The sequence below is a fragment of the Thalia democratica genome, chromosome 4, assembly GCF_965202585.1.
Source record: "Thalia democratica chromosome 4, ktThaDemo2.hap1.1, whole genome shotgun sequence".
NCBI lineage: Eukaryota > Metazoa > Chordata > Thaliacea > Salpida > Salpidae > Thalia > Thalia democratica.
The window spans coordinates 47,673,003-47,693,927 of record NC_139168.1 but is presented as its reverse complement, the minus strand read 5'-3'; the positions used below and the strand labels follow the sequence as shown (position 1 = coordinate 47,693,927).

Sequence of the window (20,925 nt, the reverse complement as noted above, 5' to 3'; positions counted from 1 at the left end):
TTTTAAAGATAGAACTATTTTTAATTTTATTTTGTTATAAAAAGAACAGAAAACTTTCTTTTTAAGACACTTGCTGTTGAATATAACACCTTTAATTAAAGATATATTGTTTTTTTGTACTTTTAGTGATCCTATACATTTATAACATAGTTTATGTTTACAACATTTATACCTAATATAAACCTAATTGTTAAAATAAAAAATAAGATTGAACTTTCCTGAAATATCTATCCAGTTATAAGGTATTCTAAGATTAAAAACATTGGGAGACTTTATTAGTCATCGGGCAAGATTTATAAAAATACTTCTTTACAAACCGGACTTATTAAAGAAATTATTCGCAGGCCGTGTAAATAAATAATATTTACTATTTATTTAAAAAAACCTTTTTAAAAGTAAAATTGCAATGAGAGAATTACTTATTAAGCAATAGTGTTTGCTAAAAAATTAAATATATTTTTTATACATAGTTTTTACTTACAAGTACTTCGATTAGTTGTTTTACCCAAGAACTTTTAACCTTAAAGATACGACGGCTAGAGGTTTCTGCATTCGGGCCGTACGTTAACCACCCCTAGACTTAGACACTAATAAAGAGTATTATAATTTTCTCAACAAGTGATTTATGCAAACTTTAACATACAACTACACTTTCTTGGTCAATTATTCTTTTTTAGCAGTATATTTAATAATTCAAAAATCAACATATTTTTTTATTTTTTAACAAAACATTTTATAGATCACAAAATACTTTGAAAAAAATTAATTAAAAAAAAAATGTGACACTTAACGATACAATCTTATTCTTTTTTGATTAATTTTAGTACAAAAAAGTAAACAATAAACTTACATTATTTTAATCTTAGGTTATTTATAGGATTTTTTTCTAAAAATTTCTCATAATAGTGACAAATAGATTTTTTATATCAGTCAGAGACTAAGTAAAAGCAAGAAACAGTTTTAGGAGATCAAAAAAAAGGAAAGGAATTGAGACGAAGATTTTTATTATTTAACTGGATTTTCAATTATATACTATTATAGTTTTATTTTATCGTATTGACTGTGGATTTCAGTTTTTTTATATCGTTGTTTCGTACATACAACATTAATCCTATAATCACAGTACGTAAAGCCAGTTTCAGCTGAGGCTAGCGAGCTAAACTCTAACGTATAGCTTTTTTCAGTTTTAGTTTAGCTATTTTAGATCTTCAAGTATGTTTTTTTCTAAATGTTGAATGTTACGATCATAAACAAAGATAATTACGTTAAGAGGAAACCCCTTAATCGGTTTAAAGTTTTTTTAAGTTTTTTAAATGTCAAGTTTTGTAAAAGTTTTTAGCTTATAACTATTTTAGAAAGAAAATGATAACATAGTTTAAGAATAGTTTACTTTATACACATTCGTGTTGACTATAAAAAATTGCTCAACTTACTGAGTAAAGACATAAACATAATAAACATCGTAGAGTGCAGTTTACTATTTTATTAACATTTAACAAGGTCAGAAATTGTTCCTACCGAATCCTCATAATTAATTCGTACTAATATGATCATTGTTTTCACTGATTTTTTTTGTTAAATGCAGTTTATCAAAAGTCACATTATTTTTTTTTTTAATAGTACATCCTTGTTAGTATTAACTAAGTAATATACTTTATTTTAATAGCTGCGGCCCGAGGTTAATTTTTCGAAGAAAACTTCTAGACACGCGACTTATAAAATCCTTCCAATCTTTAGTTTAGAGTTTTTCACACAGTTTAAAAACTGTGATGAATAATTTTTGTTGGACTCTCAAATATAATTAAGTACTTATTGAGGCGTGAAATCTTATTTTTGCATACCATTCTTTTTTATTTATCATACATTTATTTAATCACTACAGTTTTTCATTTTTGCTCATGAACCTATTTCATCTGGGTATTCTGAAAGTTTTATTTTTCAAGCTGTTAACTTGCACTGTAGTTCTAGGCCTGTGGTAGGAACTACCTTTAATTGGGAAAAAATCCCCTTTAACTTAACTTTTGAGCGTTTAGCTCTTAAGGCTTTTACTGAATTTACCTTACTCATTAGATTTAACATAGTAATTAATAAATATGTAATAAACTTAATATATATACTTTCTTTAATAAAGTAAGTTTATTGATAAAGTGATGTTAATGTGATTCTGGAAAATAGAAATGATAAAGCAGCTAATATATCAGTAGAATAAAACTGCGAAAATTAACACAACAAATAAACACCAAATTCTACAAATAAAAATGTTCTTAAAGTGTTTGAATGTTACAATCTTAAATACAAAAATAGGTCTTACTAGTAACTCAGAGTCTTAAATTTTTATGTGCTTCTTCCACGATCTTATGGCTGAACTAAGCACAATATAACACAAAAATGAAAATAAACATCAAGATCTTATAAAATGAAAATCATAAAATAGTTCTTAAATTCGATAGTGTCTTAAATTTGATGTGCTTTCTGCACGATCTTATGGCGAACTGAGCACAATACAATAATAAAAATAAACATAAAGTTCTTATAAAATGACAATCATAACAAAGTTCTTGAATTCAATCAGTGTCTTAACTTCTTAAAATTGGTGTGCTTTCTGCACGATCTTATGGCTAACTGAGCCAAAAACAAAAATAAATAACAACATAATCGAGCTGTGCGTTGTGCGCGAGCTAGAGGCTAATGAGCGCAATAACAAACATTGTTAAAGTTTTATGATGTGATTTGGTAAAAAATAGGTAATCGTAATAACATTAATAATATGATTTTGTTAATTTGTCTCCCTAGTTTAATTAATTTTAAACTATGATTTACGTGTAGTTCCAGATTTATAGCTTAAGTTTTTTTTTTGTACTTTATAATTTTTTTTTTTTTAATGTTTTATTTTTAATTTTTTAAGTTACTTAAGTTTTGTATCCCTGAGTTAAACATTGGACAATAAATGATGAGCTTAAATTTTTCAAACATATTTTTTTAACAACGCATATTTTTTTTACTTTAATTTTTTTATTAAACATAATTTTTTATTAAAATTTTTACTAATTAAATTTACGTTTTTTTGTTAATTAGACAACCGCATAGTAAAGAATTGAAACTTAAGACTGTAAATGTTGTTCACACAGAGCTTGATTCAAATCTATGTTATCTGTATCTTTTTAAGTATTTAAAACATTAGAAAAATTTATTTAAGTATATATCTTTTTTTATAAAAACTTATTTAATGTATTTTTATTTTACAAACTTAACTCAGCTTACTAAAAAAAACTTACTAAAAGGTGTCAAACTTACGATTTTTAAATTGCAAATAATACTATTTCTCTTGAATTTTTACTTTTTTACTGTTTTATTTTAATGCTTTCGAGCAATTAGAATTTTTACATTTTTTAAAGTTTTAAAGTTTTTTTAAATAAAAAAAGATTGTATACATCGACATAACAACTAAAAATATTAGCATTCGTAAAAAAAAACGTAGTTAACTACTATTCATATATTAATTACTATGTGTATTCTGTTTTGAAAATCTTTTTTTGATGAAAATAATTATAACGGAGAAGTTTTTTTTTTCTTATTTATTAAAAATGAAAACATTTTACTCGTATAACAGAGCTTTTAAGCTTTTTTAACTAAATTTTTAGTGAGTTTACTTATCTCTAAAAATATTTAAAATATTTTATAAATTTTATAAATATCAAATATGTGTTTTAGCTTATTAAATCAACTTATTTAATTAATTAAATGTATAACTACGACATTGACGTATCTTAAAAAACTTTTTTTTTGTATTTTTCTCAATTTAAAACATGTTAATATTAAGAATTTTGTTTTTGATAAGAATTTAAAACATGTGTTTAACTCTACATTTCTTTTAGTAGTAACACCTAGATTTTTAACTCTATAACTTTGGAGTATATACAAATAAAAAAATTGAGATTATATTTGATTAAAGTTTTTTTTAACTTCTTAATATTTTTTTTAATTGAAATGAATAAAGTATTATTTGAATAAAGATGTATACTTTTTAAACAAACATTATTAGTAAAAATTAGTAATGAATACTCAAGTTATACCTTTTTTGATATAGCAAGTAGAATTTTTTTAATTTGTTAACTAAATTTTTGTTGTTAAAATCCATTTAAAAAGCAACACGTAAGAAACAAACAATACAAAATATCTTTAAAATCACAAAAATGTTTAGCTTTGTTGACATAACTTGCTTAAACCATAATGAAAACTTTATAACAAAAGACCTTAACACGAAAGCTTTTTTTTATAAATGTCTCCTACTTTTATTTAATACAATGATCTTAGATACTTTCTTATACATTTTAAACGTCTAAATAATTTTAATTATATGTGTAGTATAGAAAAAACTTGAGTAAGTTTAATATCTCCTTTATTTTTATTTTTTTTCTTAAAATTACTTGAAGTCTGTTGAGATTTATTATGTTTAAATTGTTGGTTCAACCAAAAAACTATAAGCTTTTAAGAAAAATCTTACACTATACTTTTACAGAATTTATTTTTTTCAATAACATTCATTACAAAGTTTATATTTTTACAATTTATTTTTCTTTATTTCTAATATTTTTAATCAGTAAAAATTTTTGCACTATTTAGAGGTAACAGTTAAAAAACATTTGTATATTAACTAATTAAAGTTTGAACACTAGTTTAGTAATTTTAATACTTTTTTACAAGAGGACACTAAAATTTTATTATGTTATATTTTGTTAACTAAATTAAAAAAAATAAATTACATAATACTGTTGTTACATATAAAACTTTTTAAGAAAGCGTATGAAAAGTTAAAAAGGTCATAATTTGTTTACGATCATCAAAGAATTAAACAAGCAAGATTATATAGCAGTATTATTAGTCCATTGTGAATATCATTTTGAAACTTATAAAAGTCTAAACACTTTGTTAAAACAAAAAATGTAATTTATACAAAAACAACTAACAAAAAATATGTTTAATATAACATTTTATTTTATAGTTTTAAACAATACATTTAAAAAGCTACAACATAGAATTTACTTGGATGCTCTTTTGATGTTAATAAAAGTATATTTATAAGAATAGAATAAGTAGACAAATTCAAAGTAAATTTTGAGTTTTTTACCTAAGTCGTTTGTACTTATAATATGCCAGTTAAGCACCCTTCACAGCTTAAACACTTTTTGTTACTGACTTTCAGCTCTTATAAAGTATATAAAGTTAACAATAAAACTTTTTCATTTGCAGAATTTTAAACTATGGCAATAATTGTATCAAATTTTTTCAAATTTATCTTACTATTTCAAGTAATAACATTCTAAAACTTAAGATTGAATTGTTAATTGACGATCTTTAAAGCTTTAAATACAGAAACATCTATATTAACTCAACATGTAAAATTTTTTGATAAAAACTATTTTTAATTTAGCTTATATATAATCTTGCTTAGTTTTTTTTTATATAAAACTATTAATTATTGAAACTAAGAGAAGTTTTTCAAGGTTTCTAAATCTTAGTGTTACCTGTAAAGTTTTTATGTTCGTTTAAAATACGGGAAATTATTAACAATTTAAATTTTTAATTTTAAAAATAAAAGTAGAAAAAATTAAGTATACATTATAAGAATAACAGTTGGAAATTGTTTAATTAATTTTCAACAAGAGTTAACTACTGTAAATATACAAAAAAAAAACAAGTTCATGATAAGATATTTTTCAAATACTTTTAGATTATATTTTTTATTAAACTTAACGTTATTTTTTTAGTTATAGTTTTCATGAATCTCATGAGCTTTTTTTCTTTTTAATTTTTAGGCATACTAAGCTTTAGTTACGATTAAAAATTATTTTGAAATAAAACCACAAGTTATTTTGTACTATAAAACTCATAATAGAATCTTAAAACTTACTGAAAATATTTTTTTTTTCAAAATTTAGTAGAAAAACATTATTTTAGTTTGCTGTAAGCGTACGAAAAACTTGTAATTAGAAAAACTCATTTCAAATAAGGTTTTAGGTTTTCATAAAATTCAATGATTAGTTTTTCTCACTTAGCTGTAATAAACCTTTACTATCTTATTTATTTAGTGCATTGTATAATACACATTAAACTAAAATCCGCCACACAGTTCAGAATAGCAGTATTTCATTACGTCACTTGTAACAATTGAAAAACAAAGTTTATAAGAAGTTTGAGTATCGGTTTATAAGTGCAAACAAGCAAACTAGTTTTACCAGTTAACAAAACAAGAAATAAAAGCTTAGTTCATGTTTATTTATCTAAGTATATTGATAAAGCAAAGATTAAAATTTTTAGACTTAAAGTCATAAATTATTTTTTTTATTGTAGAAAGACAACACGTAGATATTAATTAGAATACTTGTATAGTAGTTTAAGTGCAAAATCCATTTTTTATTTAAGAATTAGAAAATCTTGTATATTTTAAACTAAAGCAACTAAATGAAAAAATTGGTTTAGACTAAAATATTAGCTAAACAAGCACTTTGATTGTAAATCAATAAAAACGTAAGATATTTTAAAACTTTTTACTTAAAAGATTTATATTGATATTAGAAACTTCTATTCTAAAATAATACTAGTATTTAGCATCAAATTATAATGTATCTATTGAGTGTAGAGTGAATAAGATTATCTTTTGTTGGTACATCAATCTTGAGTGTTTGTACCTATTAAAAGTTTTAAAATTATTCTATAGGTTTTACTTTAAATTCTACTGTTAAAGAGTTTAGCAAGTTTAGCTTTGCCTTATTTTCAAGGATACTACTGATGAACAACGCGAAAGTACAAGACATAGTAAATTATTTTTTTAGTAATACTAAATATCTTAATATATTAATTTGAAATTAACTAAGTAGTTTAAGTAAAAACATTATCTAAAGCTTACCGAAATTAGAAAAAATTTTAAGCTTAATTTTTATTGGATAAATGGTAAGCTTTTTATAAAGAACTTAACATATATTTTTTAAATTGTTTTAAGTAAGTTTTATTTAACGGGTATTAAATATCTTTGATATTTACAAAACAGAAAGAAACACCTACAAAGGAAGTGTTTGAAAATATAAGAGGTACGCAACCTAGCAAGTGTGAAAAGTTCACCTATATTACGTTTGCAAATGACCAAATTGAAAGATCTAATGCTAAGGTATGCACTTAATCTTTATTAATTAAAACTGTTAAGTTAATAATTCAAAATGTATGATTATACCCATTTATTCTGTAGCTCCAAACTACATGTTGAATATTATTTGTGAGTAAAAATTATGGCTATTTTACATGTATTTAAAACTAAGTATTGTTAACCTAGAAAAACTTAAGATATATTTTTTAAGTAATACGTTACCACATACATTTTTCAACAAAAAATAAATTTTAGATTGTATTATGTAATATTTAATGAATATTATATCACACCAACAACTTCTTATTTTTGCTTTTATTAAATTTACTTCTTATTTTAGTAAATTTTCTTGGCATATTTAAAAAAACACTTATTAAAATTAATTTCTAGTTTATTATGGAGTTTATTAAAACTTTATTGTCATCAATTTCAAAAACAACTTCTGAATTAAACTTATTTCTAAATAAAGTGGTCAATAGTTATTACCGCATTATAAAGTAAACTTATACAAACTTTATTGTCATAACTAAGCTTTTGAAGCCTAAACCATCAAACTTTATAAAGTTTTAAACTTTTTAAGCAACTACAAAAAAAAAAGAAAAAACTTTATGATATTTCAACAACTTATAAAAACTTTCTACATCAGTGTCTCAAATGTGAAAAAATGTTAAATTGTTAAAACTAACAATTACCAAATCAAAAAATCATATTCTGTTAATATTTTAAATCTAAAAATTTTATTAAGTTTTCTGTTTCCAAAATATCATAAAGTATTTTTCTCTAAATTAGAGCAGGGTCGGTGAACTGCGGCCCGCGGGTTACTTTTTGCTCAAAACATACTATTTTAAAAACACTAATAAGAAAATTTTTATGGTTAACGCTTAAAATTAGGACATTGAAATTATTCAATTTTCTCATCACTAGTGCTCTACTATGGCCTATTTTATCACCATTTCGGCTTAAAATAGTGCTTTAACGTTGATCACTAAAATATTTCAAAATAATTGCAGCCCGCGGAAAACTTTTTTATACAGTGTGGCCTACGTGTAACATTTTCTGAAAAGTTAGCCCGCGACTTGTTAAAAGCTAGCGAACCTTGAACTTAATTTGCACCATTTGTAAACTTTTTTTTTCATTATATTATCGAAAGTTTATGTCGATTTAAAAAATTTGTATCAAAATATTAAAATTTAAAACACAATTATCCTAAATAGTATTGTATGTACTGATTTTTCTTAACAGTAATCAACTGGGATTTTTTTTTCCACGGGCAAAGATTGAGGTAGATTAAATTAAACTTGCTAAAGCTTATACGCCAAGTGTAAATAAGTCTAATATGGTAAAAGCAAACATTTTTGTAACTAGTCGTGATTATGGGTAAGAGTCTAAAATGCACGAAGGGTCACTTTTGCACAAAGGGATATTTTTGCACGGCGTCAATTTTGCACGAGGGCTCGGTTTTGCACAAAGACACTTTTGTACGAAGGGTCACTTTTGCACAAAAACACTTTTGCACGGGTCAAAAATTTTTTAAGTTATCATTTTTTTATTAGCTTTAAGTATTTTTTTACTATCACTATTACCCCTAACCTACCCTGACCTACCCTCGGTCGGTAATTTTTTTTTCTTCTTTTTTGTATTTTTATAGTTGTTTTTATTGATCTTTTAGTTTTCTCTTTTTTTTTTGTAGCTTTTATTAGGTTTTTATTCATTCTCTATCACTATTACCCCTAACCCTTACCCTTAGTCGGTAACTTTTTTTTTTCTTTTTTTACTTTTTCAAAACTATCTTACCTTTTAATTTGTTTTTTCTTGTTTTATTTTTTGTTCTTTTTTACTCTCGTGAAAAAATGACCTTTCATGCAAAATTATCTTCTTGTAAAAGTGACCCCTCGTGCAAATGTGACGCTTCGTTCATATCTGTCCTGTTCCCCGTGATTACTTAGTGGCTATTATTTTTTCAAAGAAATTCTTTGCTGTTTTGATAATCAGATCTTTGTAAATTGTTTCTAAAGGCAAAATAATAAACTAAAACAAAAAAAATTTAATAATGGAGCCAATCATGTTTTAGTAACAAAATATAATGTTCAGAAATAATGCGACGAGGTCACAAACGGAAGATCTTTTTATTTTTAAAATGTTAATTTTTAATTAAACTATCAATAGCTTTACTTTATATAGCTTAAGCAGCTGCAATCTAAAAAGTATACAAAAAACGAAAGACAAACAAAAACTCTTTCAACAACAACGAGACCTAGAAAACAGTCATTAACAACAACTACACGAGTTGAATCAACTGATCAGAAGACCAAGACATGCAAAGTTAAATACGTTAGCAGCAAAGTCGGCTCTATGAACAATTTAAAACACAAGCCTGGTGGTGGTAATGTTTGTATAAGCTTTTAATATATTTTTTCAATCTAAAACTGCATGATAATATAGCGTTTTTCATAACGTACTTCAAAAATTATAAAATAGTAATATACAAATCTGTAGTACATATTATTTTTAAGTGTTTCTATTTGTTATTATACCAATTTCAATCGCAATTTGTAATTTTTTTAAATCGACAAGCTAAGAAAAAATCGGCAACATTAAAAAAAAAACAAAAATAAATAAATAATTATATAACAAAATCTAGTTATCTAAGTGACCAACATATATTAATATTAGAGTTAAAAAAACAAAAGTAAATAATGTAACTTGACTTGAGTTAAAAAAATTAAGCCTTTTATCAAACTGCTTTAATTTCCGCATTCATATTCGATCAAATCAGAGGATTTTTTCTGATATTTCTTTTATACTCTAAGTAACTTATTATTTTTTGTAAAAAAAAATTAAAAGCCTTACTTTATTAATAGACAATCAAAATATTTTTTTTACAAATCTTATTTGTACAGACTTGTTTAATTCAAAAATATATAAACGTGTTCACGTATTTTTAATATATGTGTATCTAATCTAATTTTTAATAGTTTTTTTTTATTATACTTATTGATAAAATACAAAAACCAGGTTAAAGTAACCAATAAAAAACTAAATCTTACCCATGTTGTGTCTAAATGTGGTTCTATGGACAATAAAAATCATACTCCTAAAGGTGGTAATGTTAGTTTAAGTTTTGTTTATTAGTTTTACTTTTTTTTGTTAAGATCCGTAAAAATATTTCATTAATTTATTAAAAATTTTAGATAAAAATAGAAAACAAAGCACTAGATCTGTCCAATGTTCAATCGAAAATTGGTAGCAAAATAAATATAGCTCACACTCCCGGTTGTAGAAAGGTTTTTAATATATATCTTTTTTAATTTTGACTTCATTATTTAGATTTCTTTTTATCATCAGCACCACCAACACTCCTTTTTTTTCGGTAATAATATCGTTTATAGTTTTATTTTTGTTTATTCTTTACTGAGATTATTAATTCGATTATTCATACTCAAAAGTAGTAAATCATTTTATTTTACTGTTCAAAATTTAATATTTATCTTCTGTTTTTCTAAGCTTTGTTTTTTTCAATTCAGATACATTAAGTGAAAATTTAATGTCATCCTTTGTGTTTTAGATCAAAATTATAAACAAAAAGATTGACTACAGTATGGTCAAATCAAAATGTGGCTCCCTTGACAATAGAAAACATAAAGCAGGTGACTTATACGTTTATCTAACTGGGTAATCTAAACATAATTTTCTTTAATTCTTCGTTCTATAACAAGCTATCTGAATGACGATTTGGTAAGCAACTACTTTTTTATTTTTTAAAGTAAACATTCTTAAAATATAACAGGGGGAGGAAAAATAAAAATATTTGACGAAATGACAATTTACAAAAGTATTGAGGTAAAAGTTTTTTTTTTACAATCTCAAGTATGATTTTACTTCAACAATTTTAAAATCAAAGAGAGTTGGTATAGTATAAGAAAACCCAAACCTGATATATTTATCAAATATTTAAGTCCTGCTTAATATTTTTATGCCTCAACTGGTTTTAAATCATTTATTATAATTTATTGAACGACAAAAAAACGCTTGAAATACTTGGTCGTAGGACCTGGTGCACAATAAAACTTTTCGGTTATATTGTTTATTGAACGATAAAAAAAGCGCTCAGAAAATATAGATATAAAAATAAATATAATATTGTATATTATGATAAAGATATAATATAGAAATATACAGTATAAAGAGTATTTTCAAATAATTTCAATATTTATACTTTTAAAGAAATTTTTGTCTGTTTACACAAACTAAACATTTTCAGTATTTTATAAAATATAAAACCATTTTATTTTTTTTTTTAAATTGAACTGTTATAATATTAGAAAAGTTTTTTCTTTAATGTTGTATAATTTTAATTCATAATGACTATAGTTATCTGGTTACTATATAGAATCAACTTTTTAATTGTAGAAAAACTTCTATAAACAAATGGTTTACTATGTAAAACACGTTTAAAAATCAAAATCAATCTTTAAAATATATATCCTTTGTTACTAAATATGCTCAGAATAATTGTAATTCTAACAAACTTAACATTAGAATAAGGTAAAAGTTAGTTTTAAAAATTATTTTTTGTTGATAAAAGTAAACGCAGAACTATAGTTCATATTTACTTAAAAATAATTATTACTAAAGACATATCGTAATAAAAGTACATTTTATCTTTATTGATCGATTTTTTTACTAGTAAGCATTATTAAAAAAAAATTTAACGACAGAGCACGTCTTTTTTGATCTTTTTTTTTTTGTGAATTAATTTTAAAAATTCATTTTGACAAAGAACAGTACAAAATAAGTAACTTTAAAGAGATTTTCTTTTAATAAGTTGAAACTGATATAAACTTTTTATTCATTTTTATTTATTTTATGAAGTTTGTATAACTTTTTTTCATTTTATATATTAGCTGAGACTTCTCTATTATCATTCATATAAAATCTACATAATAATTACTTTCACAGAAAAATAGTGAATATCCTAAGCTAGTACAAAACATTAGCAAAGAAATAGATCGGCTTTTAGACGAAGATTCAAAAAACTGAACTTACTTTACTTTTTTAAGTTTCTCGTTTATTGTCTTTATCACAGTGTTTTAACTTTTAATATAAAATAAATTTTTTATAACTATTTTTTTTTTAACTAGACGAAACACACAAAGTTTTTTCCTTATTCTTGCCAGATAAATAGTTGTTTACTATATAAACAACCAAAATATAATTTATATGTTATAATTACTACTTCTCATCCTTTGATTTTATGAACCTTTTTCTAAACATTTTACTTAAGACTTTTACTGAGTATGTTTTTCAAATTGATATAAAAAAAGTTTTATGCAGTCTGTTAATTTTTTGTATTTTAATATAATAACTGAACTTTTTATTAAATACTAATCACATTCATAACAAGTATTTTTTTAGTTATTAATTTACTTTAGTTGTTTCGTATTTACAAACCAATTTATTTTTTATTTTTTCACTTTTAATATAACATGAAATAAAAGCTTTTATTCAGCTTTAGTAATTTTAATTATATACTTTGTCTTTTATTGAACAGAAAATTAAAATATACGCAGACTTAAAAAAGTTTTTTTATCCATTTACTTTAATAGTACAGCTTTTTAGATCAAGTTTTTCAACTTTTGTTATTTTGCACAATTCTAGCTAACAGGCATTGAACTAGTAATACATTTTAAAAGCTTTTAAAAGTGTAGCCCATAATATACACACTTACTTTTTTTTTGCTCATAAAAAGACGTTACTTATTCTGTTTTCAAGATTACAATAAACTAAAACCTTATTTGAGCACACAAGATCTAAAAAATTTAGGGATTTATATGGAAAAACGAAACACTTGTATATTTCTGTTGAATCAAATAGTTTTAAAATATATAAGGTTGTCTCTATTTTTTTGTTTTTTAAATTTTATGTAGAAACACTTAGTATTTTATTATATAAGCTTTTGAGAGGGATTAGTAAACAAACTAAATTTTGAAAAATCTGATCAAACAATAAAAAATCCTTTGAGTAAAACAAACTCAAATAACTATACTAAAAAAGCAATAGAGTTTTTTAGATAACTTCGTAAAACTAGTTATATTATAAAACAAATTAGAAAAATTGTTACCAAATTAAACAAAAAAAAACTCTAGTTTTTTAAAGCTTTTTGTTCAGCTATTTCAAGTTTTAATTATACAGTTGTTTATGTATTTTAGAAACTTTTTTAATGTATTTCAGCAAATTAACTCCTTTTAAATATGTTTAACTTTTTATTTTAAACTATGCTCAGAAAATAGTTAACTAACTTTTTTTTTTTTTTTGACTCGTAAGAAGCATAAATTCTGAATCAGGCATCTGTAAAATTTTTAAAGCTGTTGAACTTCTAGCTCTTGTTATAACTTTCGAAACTAAGGCGAGTTGAAAACACTTCAAAACACTTTCCTTTCGCTTCGTTATCCAGGTAACTTAGTTTCGAAACTTATAACAAGAGCTAGAAGTTCAACAGCTTTAAAAATGATTGGCCCTCAGAAGTGTCCAGTATACTTAAAACTTCCTTACCTTGGAAATATTTCTGAGAGGTTTTCTAAGAAAATTTCAGAGGAAATAAGCCAAGTTTTCAGCTCTGTTCATTTAAGAACAGTTTTGTATAATGATCGACCTCTAAGTGGAATTTACAAAGATTTTTCTCCCACCCATGAAAAAAGTAACATCATCTATAAATTTAGTTGTCACTGTGGTAGTGACTACGTGGGAAAAACATCTCAAAGGTTTCATGTAAGAATCGATCAACATGTTCCGAAAGTCTTGAAAAAGTGGTTTGATGGCCGTTCTGAGAAACCAACTAAAAAATACTTCTCGGCGACTGGGCAACATTTGTTGGACAATCCTGAGTGTGTTAAAAATTATAAAAAGGACAATTTTTCAGTCTTAGTGAGAGCGTAGAACTCTTTACAATTGCATATTCTAGAAGCTTTATGTATTCAATCTTTAAGGCCCAGTTTATGTAAGCAGAAAAAGTTCGTTTACCAAACTAGACTTTTTAAATCCTTATATTAGTAATTTTAAAGTAATTAGTTTCTTGTTAAACTTTATTTTTAAGCATAGTTTTAATTTAAAATTTTTATCGCTTCTTTATTTAGATTGTTTTAATTCTACCGAGTTTTATTAGTATACCAAATTTGTTTAGCATTAGCACTTATTTAGTTTTTAACATTTGATTATTACGTCATTTTATATCTTAAAACTTTAAACTGCAGTATAATTTTATTTCAATTTGTATTCATTCCAATTCAGTAGAAAACTATTTCTGACGAGTCCTACTTGAAAGTACTTAAATAAATTTAAAGAAAATGAAATGTATTCTGTTAAAAATTTTAATAAAACATGTTTTTCTTAAACAGCTAGCCTTTTTATTTCAATTATCGCCATCATAATTAAAATACTTTTAATCATCGTAAAGTAGCACTAAACTATTTGCATGGCTACCAATAGTCAAAACTATTTTTAACATCAAAAATAATGGTAGCTTAATGTTGTTGACCGTGCGGTGCAGTCTTATACTAGTTTATTTATTGATATTTAAAATTTAAATAAGTTTAAGTATAAATAACAAAAGTTTTACAACATTGGCTCTGTTAAATTTTACGGTTTAACATAGTACTAAATTAATTTTTTTGAAAAACTAAAAAAGAGTAAAAGTAATGAAAGTGTATATAATTTGAATACTCAAAGAATTTTTTTTAACCAACTTTTAGTGAAAAACTTTAAACAAAGTAACGTGTTGTGTAGCTCGATGACGACTTAAAAGGCTATATATATATCATGTATTTTGATTAAAGTTTTGACTGACAATTTCTTTGTCCAGTTGATAAAAACTACAATAGAGTAAGTATTGAGATGATCATAAAATATTATTAGCGCTTATAGCAGGGTTTCCTAACGTGTGCAATTTTGAGAAATAATGGAGAATAACTAGTAAGGGGTGAAATTGGAAATGTAAAATTAACTAGTAAGGAGAAAAAAATCTAATAAAAAGGAGTGATTACTTTTTAAATTTATCAAAATGAGTTTGTTATAAACTCTGTTATAAAAGTACTTTCATACAAGCTTTTAAAACAAGTTTATTAATAAGCTTAAACTTTATCACTTAAAAGATATGAATCTTATATAAGATTAAGCTCATAATAAGATGAAAAAAAATAATTGTTTAAAATAAATAAACGGCCGGATCCGGATCCAAATCTCATTTTGAAATTAGGATCTGACCGAATCCGGATTCGAGTCCAAATATTTTACATTTATAATCCTAAAAATTTTAGTTGCTTGTAATGTAAATACAGTACAAGTTTACAAACAATAATTATGTAGTTTATTATTACTTATTTAGTAAAAAAAATTTAACAACATTTTTAACGTGTTAATGAAGAAATCCATTTTTAATGTAACAGTAATTATTTTATATTCGAATAAATAAACAAGCGTCTTGCTAAAAAGAATAAAAAATTCAAGCTACATACACAAACCTTATTTTAAATATTTTGATACGCATGCAAGGAACATTAACAATTGACTTGTACTTTTGTTATTTGTGCTATGTAAAACTAATAAATTATCGACTTTATTAAATGTTTAAAACAGAATACAAATCACAAACAAACTTTAAATATTTTAAGTTTAACTTAAGATTAAATTTGTACTGTCACCACAAACAAATTAGAACATTTACTTTCGCAAGTGTTTATAATTATAAAACAAAGTACAAGTGAAAATACTATCGAGCCGTAACAAATTGAAATAGAGTATCAAATATAAAAGCCTAAAAAAAAGAAGGAATCACAATTTTTTTTAAAAGGTTATAAAATTTGACGTAGGATTACGCTTGTACCATTTCAAAAAAGAAATATAAATTGACTTGAGCAACTGTTTAAAAATATAAAACGAACTATAGATGCAAAAGATTTCTCTACACTTTTATACTACTAAAAAAAATGTTCTAGTTGTGGTGGAAAAATAAAAGCCTTTCGCCGGTATTAAAAAGCAATCGATTACGCTTTTTCTCGTACAAATTACCAGCTTCAGAAAAGAATATTTCAGAATACACAGAAGATAATGGTGCAGAAAGATATTTCCTTGCAAAGATGGCAAGATATTGGTATTTTGTTTTGTTCAAGTTCAACCAATTTAAGACATTAGCCTCTTCAGTTTCTGAAGTAAAAAAGCCTTTAGTTTCTGCTTTAATTTCTTCATCAATAGAATCCTGTCGCTCGTTCTCCTGTATAGCAGCTGTGAATGATTCTGTTTTAATCAAAGAATAGTAAGTTTAAAACTTCTTTGGATCAAAATTTGCAAAGGGTTATGGTTTTGGTTTATCTGATAGCAATATAAAAGAATCAACACTTTTATCAGCCTCACTACAAATATGCTTAAATGTTTAACATTATTTATTCAATAAGAGGGGAGATCGGAAAGTGGATTAACAGCGGTCGTGACTAACAGTAAATTGTTGTAATTGTTTTAGAACCTACTTTCGCAAGCATCTTCTATATTTTGGCTAAAGTTCTACAAACATATAATACTTCTTCTGAACTTTCATAAAATTAACAAAACTCGTCAGTGATCGTACATGCGGAATCACACTTGAGAGCAATGCATTGTTTTTAATACACTTCTTTGTTACAATGAAAAAATATTCAAGTCGTAGAATAATAAATGTGATTTACCAGTTGCCATTCTTCAGCTGTAATAATCAAACCATAATCGAATTTATAGTTAGCCACATAATGCTGAATACTTAGTTTTAGCTGTTCCAGCTTCTTTAGCATAAGGTAAGTTGAGTTCAACTTTATATCCACACCTTAGATAAGAAGAAACGCTTTTTTTAGTGCGGGCCGAAACCTATCTGGAGGTTTTTGGCATTTCACACGCTTTCACACGCACAGCTGTGAAGTTTGTTTTCATATCGTATATGCATTAGTCTGTTCAAGACATGATTACAAACTTATACAACTTTTAAACTGTAAGGCATAACAACCAAAGTATTCTTTCAAGTAATAAGACCCTAAAGAGCGGAAAATACTTTTACACATTAAAGTTTTACATGCCATAAAAAAAAAAGCTTAGGTATTAAAAGCCAAAAATATTTTAAAAAACGAACTAAATTAAAGAATTTTGTTAAAACCCATAATGTCGATAATTTAACTTTCAAACAATAACAAAAAAAGATACTGGTCAAAACTCTGAAATCCAAAAATTTTCGTATTTTACAACTATCAACTAGAAAATTATTCGCTAGGATCCTTAAAACGAATCATACATGTTTTTAAAAAACAAAAAGTAAAAATAATACGAGCATTATTACTAAAAAAGTGTTCGAATACTAATATATAAAAAATATTAGACTTTAATGGCACAATTATACAAGCATACCTGCTCTGTAGGGCAGAGTAGCTTCTACATAAGAAAGACATCTGGATATATGTTTCGAAGAGTTGCTGTTTTTAGTGCCATTTTCCATCACTTGCATGAATTTATACCCTGTTAAAACTCAAACATTGAGAATAACTTGAAATTTCTAGAGGTGTGTTCGAAGTGAGCTTCATAGTTTAAAATCTATACTAATCAAAAAAGAAAAACCGAAGTTAAACACACAAGTAGCCGCAAATGGAGTTATTTAAATTATATTAAGTTACATTCGTTTCAAACATTAAACTGCTTGCTTTTTTGTAACCTTGTATGTTTTACGTCCTATTCAATTTAAATTCTAATGTTCTTCCAAACTGTTTTACATTTCATTTAATTTTTAAAGTTAAGTATAATTCAAAAAGCTTTTAGAAATTTACCGGATCCAAAAATTTAGGATTTAGCTGGATCTAAATCTGAATCTTATTTTGAAATTAGGATCTGGCCGGATCCTAATCCGAATTTAGCATCCGGTAGATCACTAGTTAAAACATTTAAATATTGTTAGAGACCAACTTAAATGTTTAAAATTTAAAATCGTTTTTTTTTTTTAATTTAAAAAAAATACATTAAAACAGCCTAACGTTATTACTACTACCAAAAATTATATTTTGTAGAATGCTGAGTTAGACTTGACAATGTAAAATATTTTAAAATTTACACAAGTAGAACATTTTTTAACAAGAATTAATTTTCAATGAACCACAAAAAACACCGAAACACCCTTTCCACATTTAGAAAGAAAACATATAAGAAACATGTTTCAAAACAAAAAAAAAAATTTAAACAATTGTTTTAGTATGCAAATTTTCTACTTAATTAACAAATATTACTTTCCATAAAACATAATCATTTCTTCAGAATCTATGAAGATTATAAAATAAATGGAAAAAGTTTGCAACATTTTTTTACAGTATACATTACATGCAAAGTACTTTTTATCTAATTAAATACAACTTAGAGATGGCATTATACAATCCTTACACTTTTTGTACTACATATTTGTGAGTTATAACAACCAGTTGATAAAGTATGGTATTATTACATACAACTAAATAATTTTTATTGTATTATGAAGTTATTGTAAAATAGTGATAAATTGACGACAAAGTGTAATACTATCTACAACCGTGTTTCTCAAAATTGTATATACAGATACAGATATTTTATAAAACACATAAAAACTCAGATTAATAGTAAGTTACTTAAAAATAAGCATGCATAGATATCAGTTTGATTTATAAACCTTTTGTATAGTTTTTGACTATTTTTAGTTTATTTTTTAGAAATAAACTAGTTTTAATAACAAAAAGTGCATACACGATATGTTTTAACACCTACTCTGGATGGTTTTATTTGCTATTTACATAAAAAACCGGTATGCTAACAATTCCCACCCCAGCATAGTTCCAACTTGCACAATTCCCAACCATCTACTGTTAAAAAACACCTTGAAAATATTTGTAGCTTTCGCTTTGTAGATCTAAAGTTACATCTAGGAAGTCTGTTACAAACGATTTGGCTTTATAGTAACATTAAATCCAATACTTTTAGGTCAAACCATCCAGAACATGTGTTAAAACACCTGAAATTGGGTACGATGACGAGTTACCCTATAGTCAAAAATACGAGCAAAGTAAGAACAAGGAAAGTAGGAGAAGAAATATACTATATTTCAATGCACCATTCTGCAAAAGCGTAGCGACGCGGGTTGGGGAATGGTTTCTAGAGATTGTAGATAAAAACTTTACTGAAAAGTGTAGACTTTTCATACACTAAAGTTTTAAACAGGAAGAATATGTGGCAATTATTAATGGCATGGCACCTAATCGTTAGCTGTTAGACATGCTAGATATAAAGAAGCAAATATGAAAAACAAGACTGTACGGTTAAAAGCAATTTTTTAACAGAAAATTTAATTTATTTGGCGAACTAAAATCTGATAAAGATACAAAGTTTTACAATGGCTCAACTAGATTATCATTCAAAAATCGCTACACAAAATAAAGTATAGCTTCAAACATTAAAACATGACAACGTTACAGCTCTATTGCAGTACACATGAAAGCAATTATAGCTTAAAAGTTTGGTGTAAATTATGAAACGCAGAAAAATTATAAGTCTTAAATATAAAACAATAGGAATTGTCAACTAAAGGAGCAATTTAAAGAGTTAATATTACATTACCAATAATTAAAAAAAAAAAAAAACTGTGTTCTCAATGTTGTTTAAAATATACTATCATTATTGTTATGCGATACTTTGTTTTATCTACATTTGATTTTATAGTTCTTAGATTGCTTTTTTTTATTCGGATGAAATACTTTGCTGAAAGAAGCATTTAGAGCTTTGAAACAGCTGTACAAAGCAATATTTGTTTTTATACTAACTTTAAACAAAAAAGAAGTATTTAAAACAATTAGTAATGTTAATAGTGAACAAACTACAAATAGAACACTAATGGTAATATTACAAAAACATAACAAACATAACAAACTTAAAAATGAATTATTAGAATATTTAAAACATTTATTTTTTTTTAAGATACAGGAAAAATTTACAACATATTACTATACTAATTTTTTATACTTTAAATTTATATCGCATTTATATCATTTGTACTTTTCGCAATAACTCAAACAAAACAAAAGAGATACTTAAAAAATTGATTAGTGTAAAAAGTAGTCGATAAGTAGTCTCTGCTCAATAAAAAAAGCAATATTAAGTACTTAAAATTTGTAAACTATGATAAATCTAATCTACACAAAAATTAATACCAATTTCAAATAAAATTAAAATATTAATCAATATTAAGTATACAATCATTTAATTTTTTTCTAGTTTGATAAGCCAGAAGTTTAGATTTCTTTTAGATTTGTCTCAGATATAATTTTTAATCAAAACTTAAAAAAAAACAATAAAGCTTAAAAAGTTCTATGATAGTATAATTTAAATTTAAAATGTTTTACAGTTAGCTTATTTGTTACAATTTTTAACGAAATTAATGATATAATTTTAGTAACTAAGTTTAAATTTTCATTTAAGAAAGTTTTAATTTTAAAAGGATATTTATATATAACAATTTTTACTGGTTAATCTCTGAAAAATTCGATGTGTACATAATGGATTTTACGACATTAGGCACCTATATTTAAATAACAGTAGAACTCAAGAGCTAAAAATTATATGCGCGGATGAATATATGGTTAGTTTTAATTATACGTTTATTATAATTAAATAGTAATTTCTAATTATAAAATGTACCAAATAATTTGCCTTATGATATTAAAGTAAGTTTTTTAAAATTAAAATAAGTTTTATGGTTTAAAAAA

General features: G+C 24.6%; 1 protein-coding gene across 1 annotated transcript; it reads left to right on the top strand.

The window, feature by feature from the left end:
• Nucleotides 1-6,723: 6,723 nt before the first annotated feature.
• Nucleotides 6,724-12,621, top strand: LOC145834186 (uncharacterized). Its single transcript, XM_082941560.1, has 8 exons — nt 6,724-6,816; nt 7,049-7,165; nt 9,323-9,529; nt 10,157-10,249; nt 10,333-10,425; nt 10,707-10,788; nt 10,929-10,981; nt 12,101-12,621. Exons 1-8 carry the CDS (start codon nt 6,790-6,792, stop codon nt 12,179-12,181), a joined length of 753 nt encoding a protein of 250 aa, XP_082797686.1. The 5' UTR covers nt 6,724-6,789; the 3' UTR covers nt 12,182-12,621.
• Nucleotides 12,622-20,925: the final 8,304 nt, after the last annotated feature.

Coding starts and splice junctions, on each gene's coding strand:
- LOC145834186 (XM_082941560.1), top strand. CDS start 6,790: ATGAACAACGCGAAAGTACAAGACATA. Junction 10,250..10,332: donor ATACTCCTAAAGGTGGTAAT/GTTAGTTTAAGT, acceptor TAAAAATTTTAG/ATAAAAATAGAAAACAAAGC. Junction 10,982..12,100: donor CAATTTACAAAAGTATTGAG/GTAAAAGTTTTT, acceptor TTACTTTCACAG/AAAAATAGTGAATATCCTAA.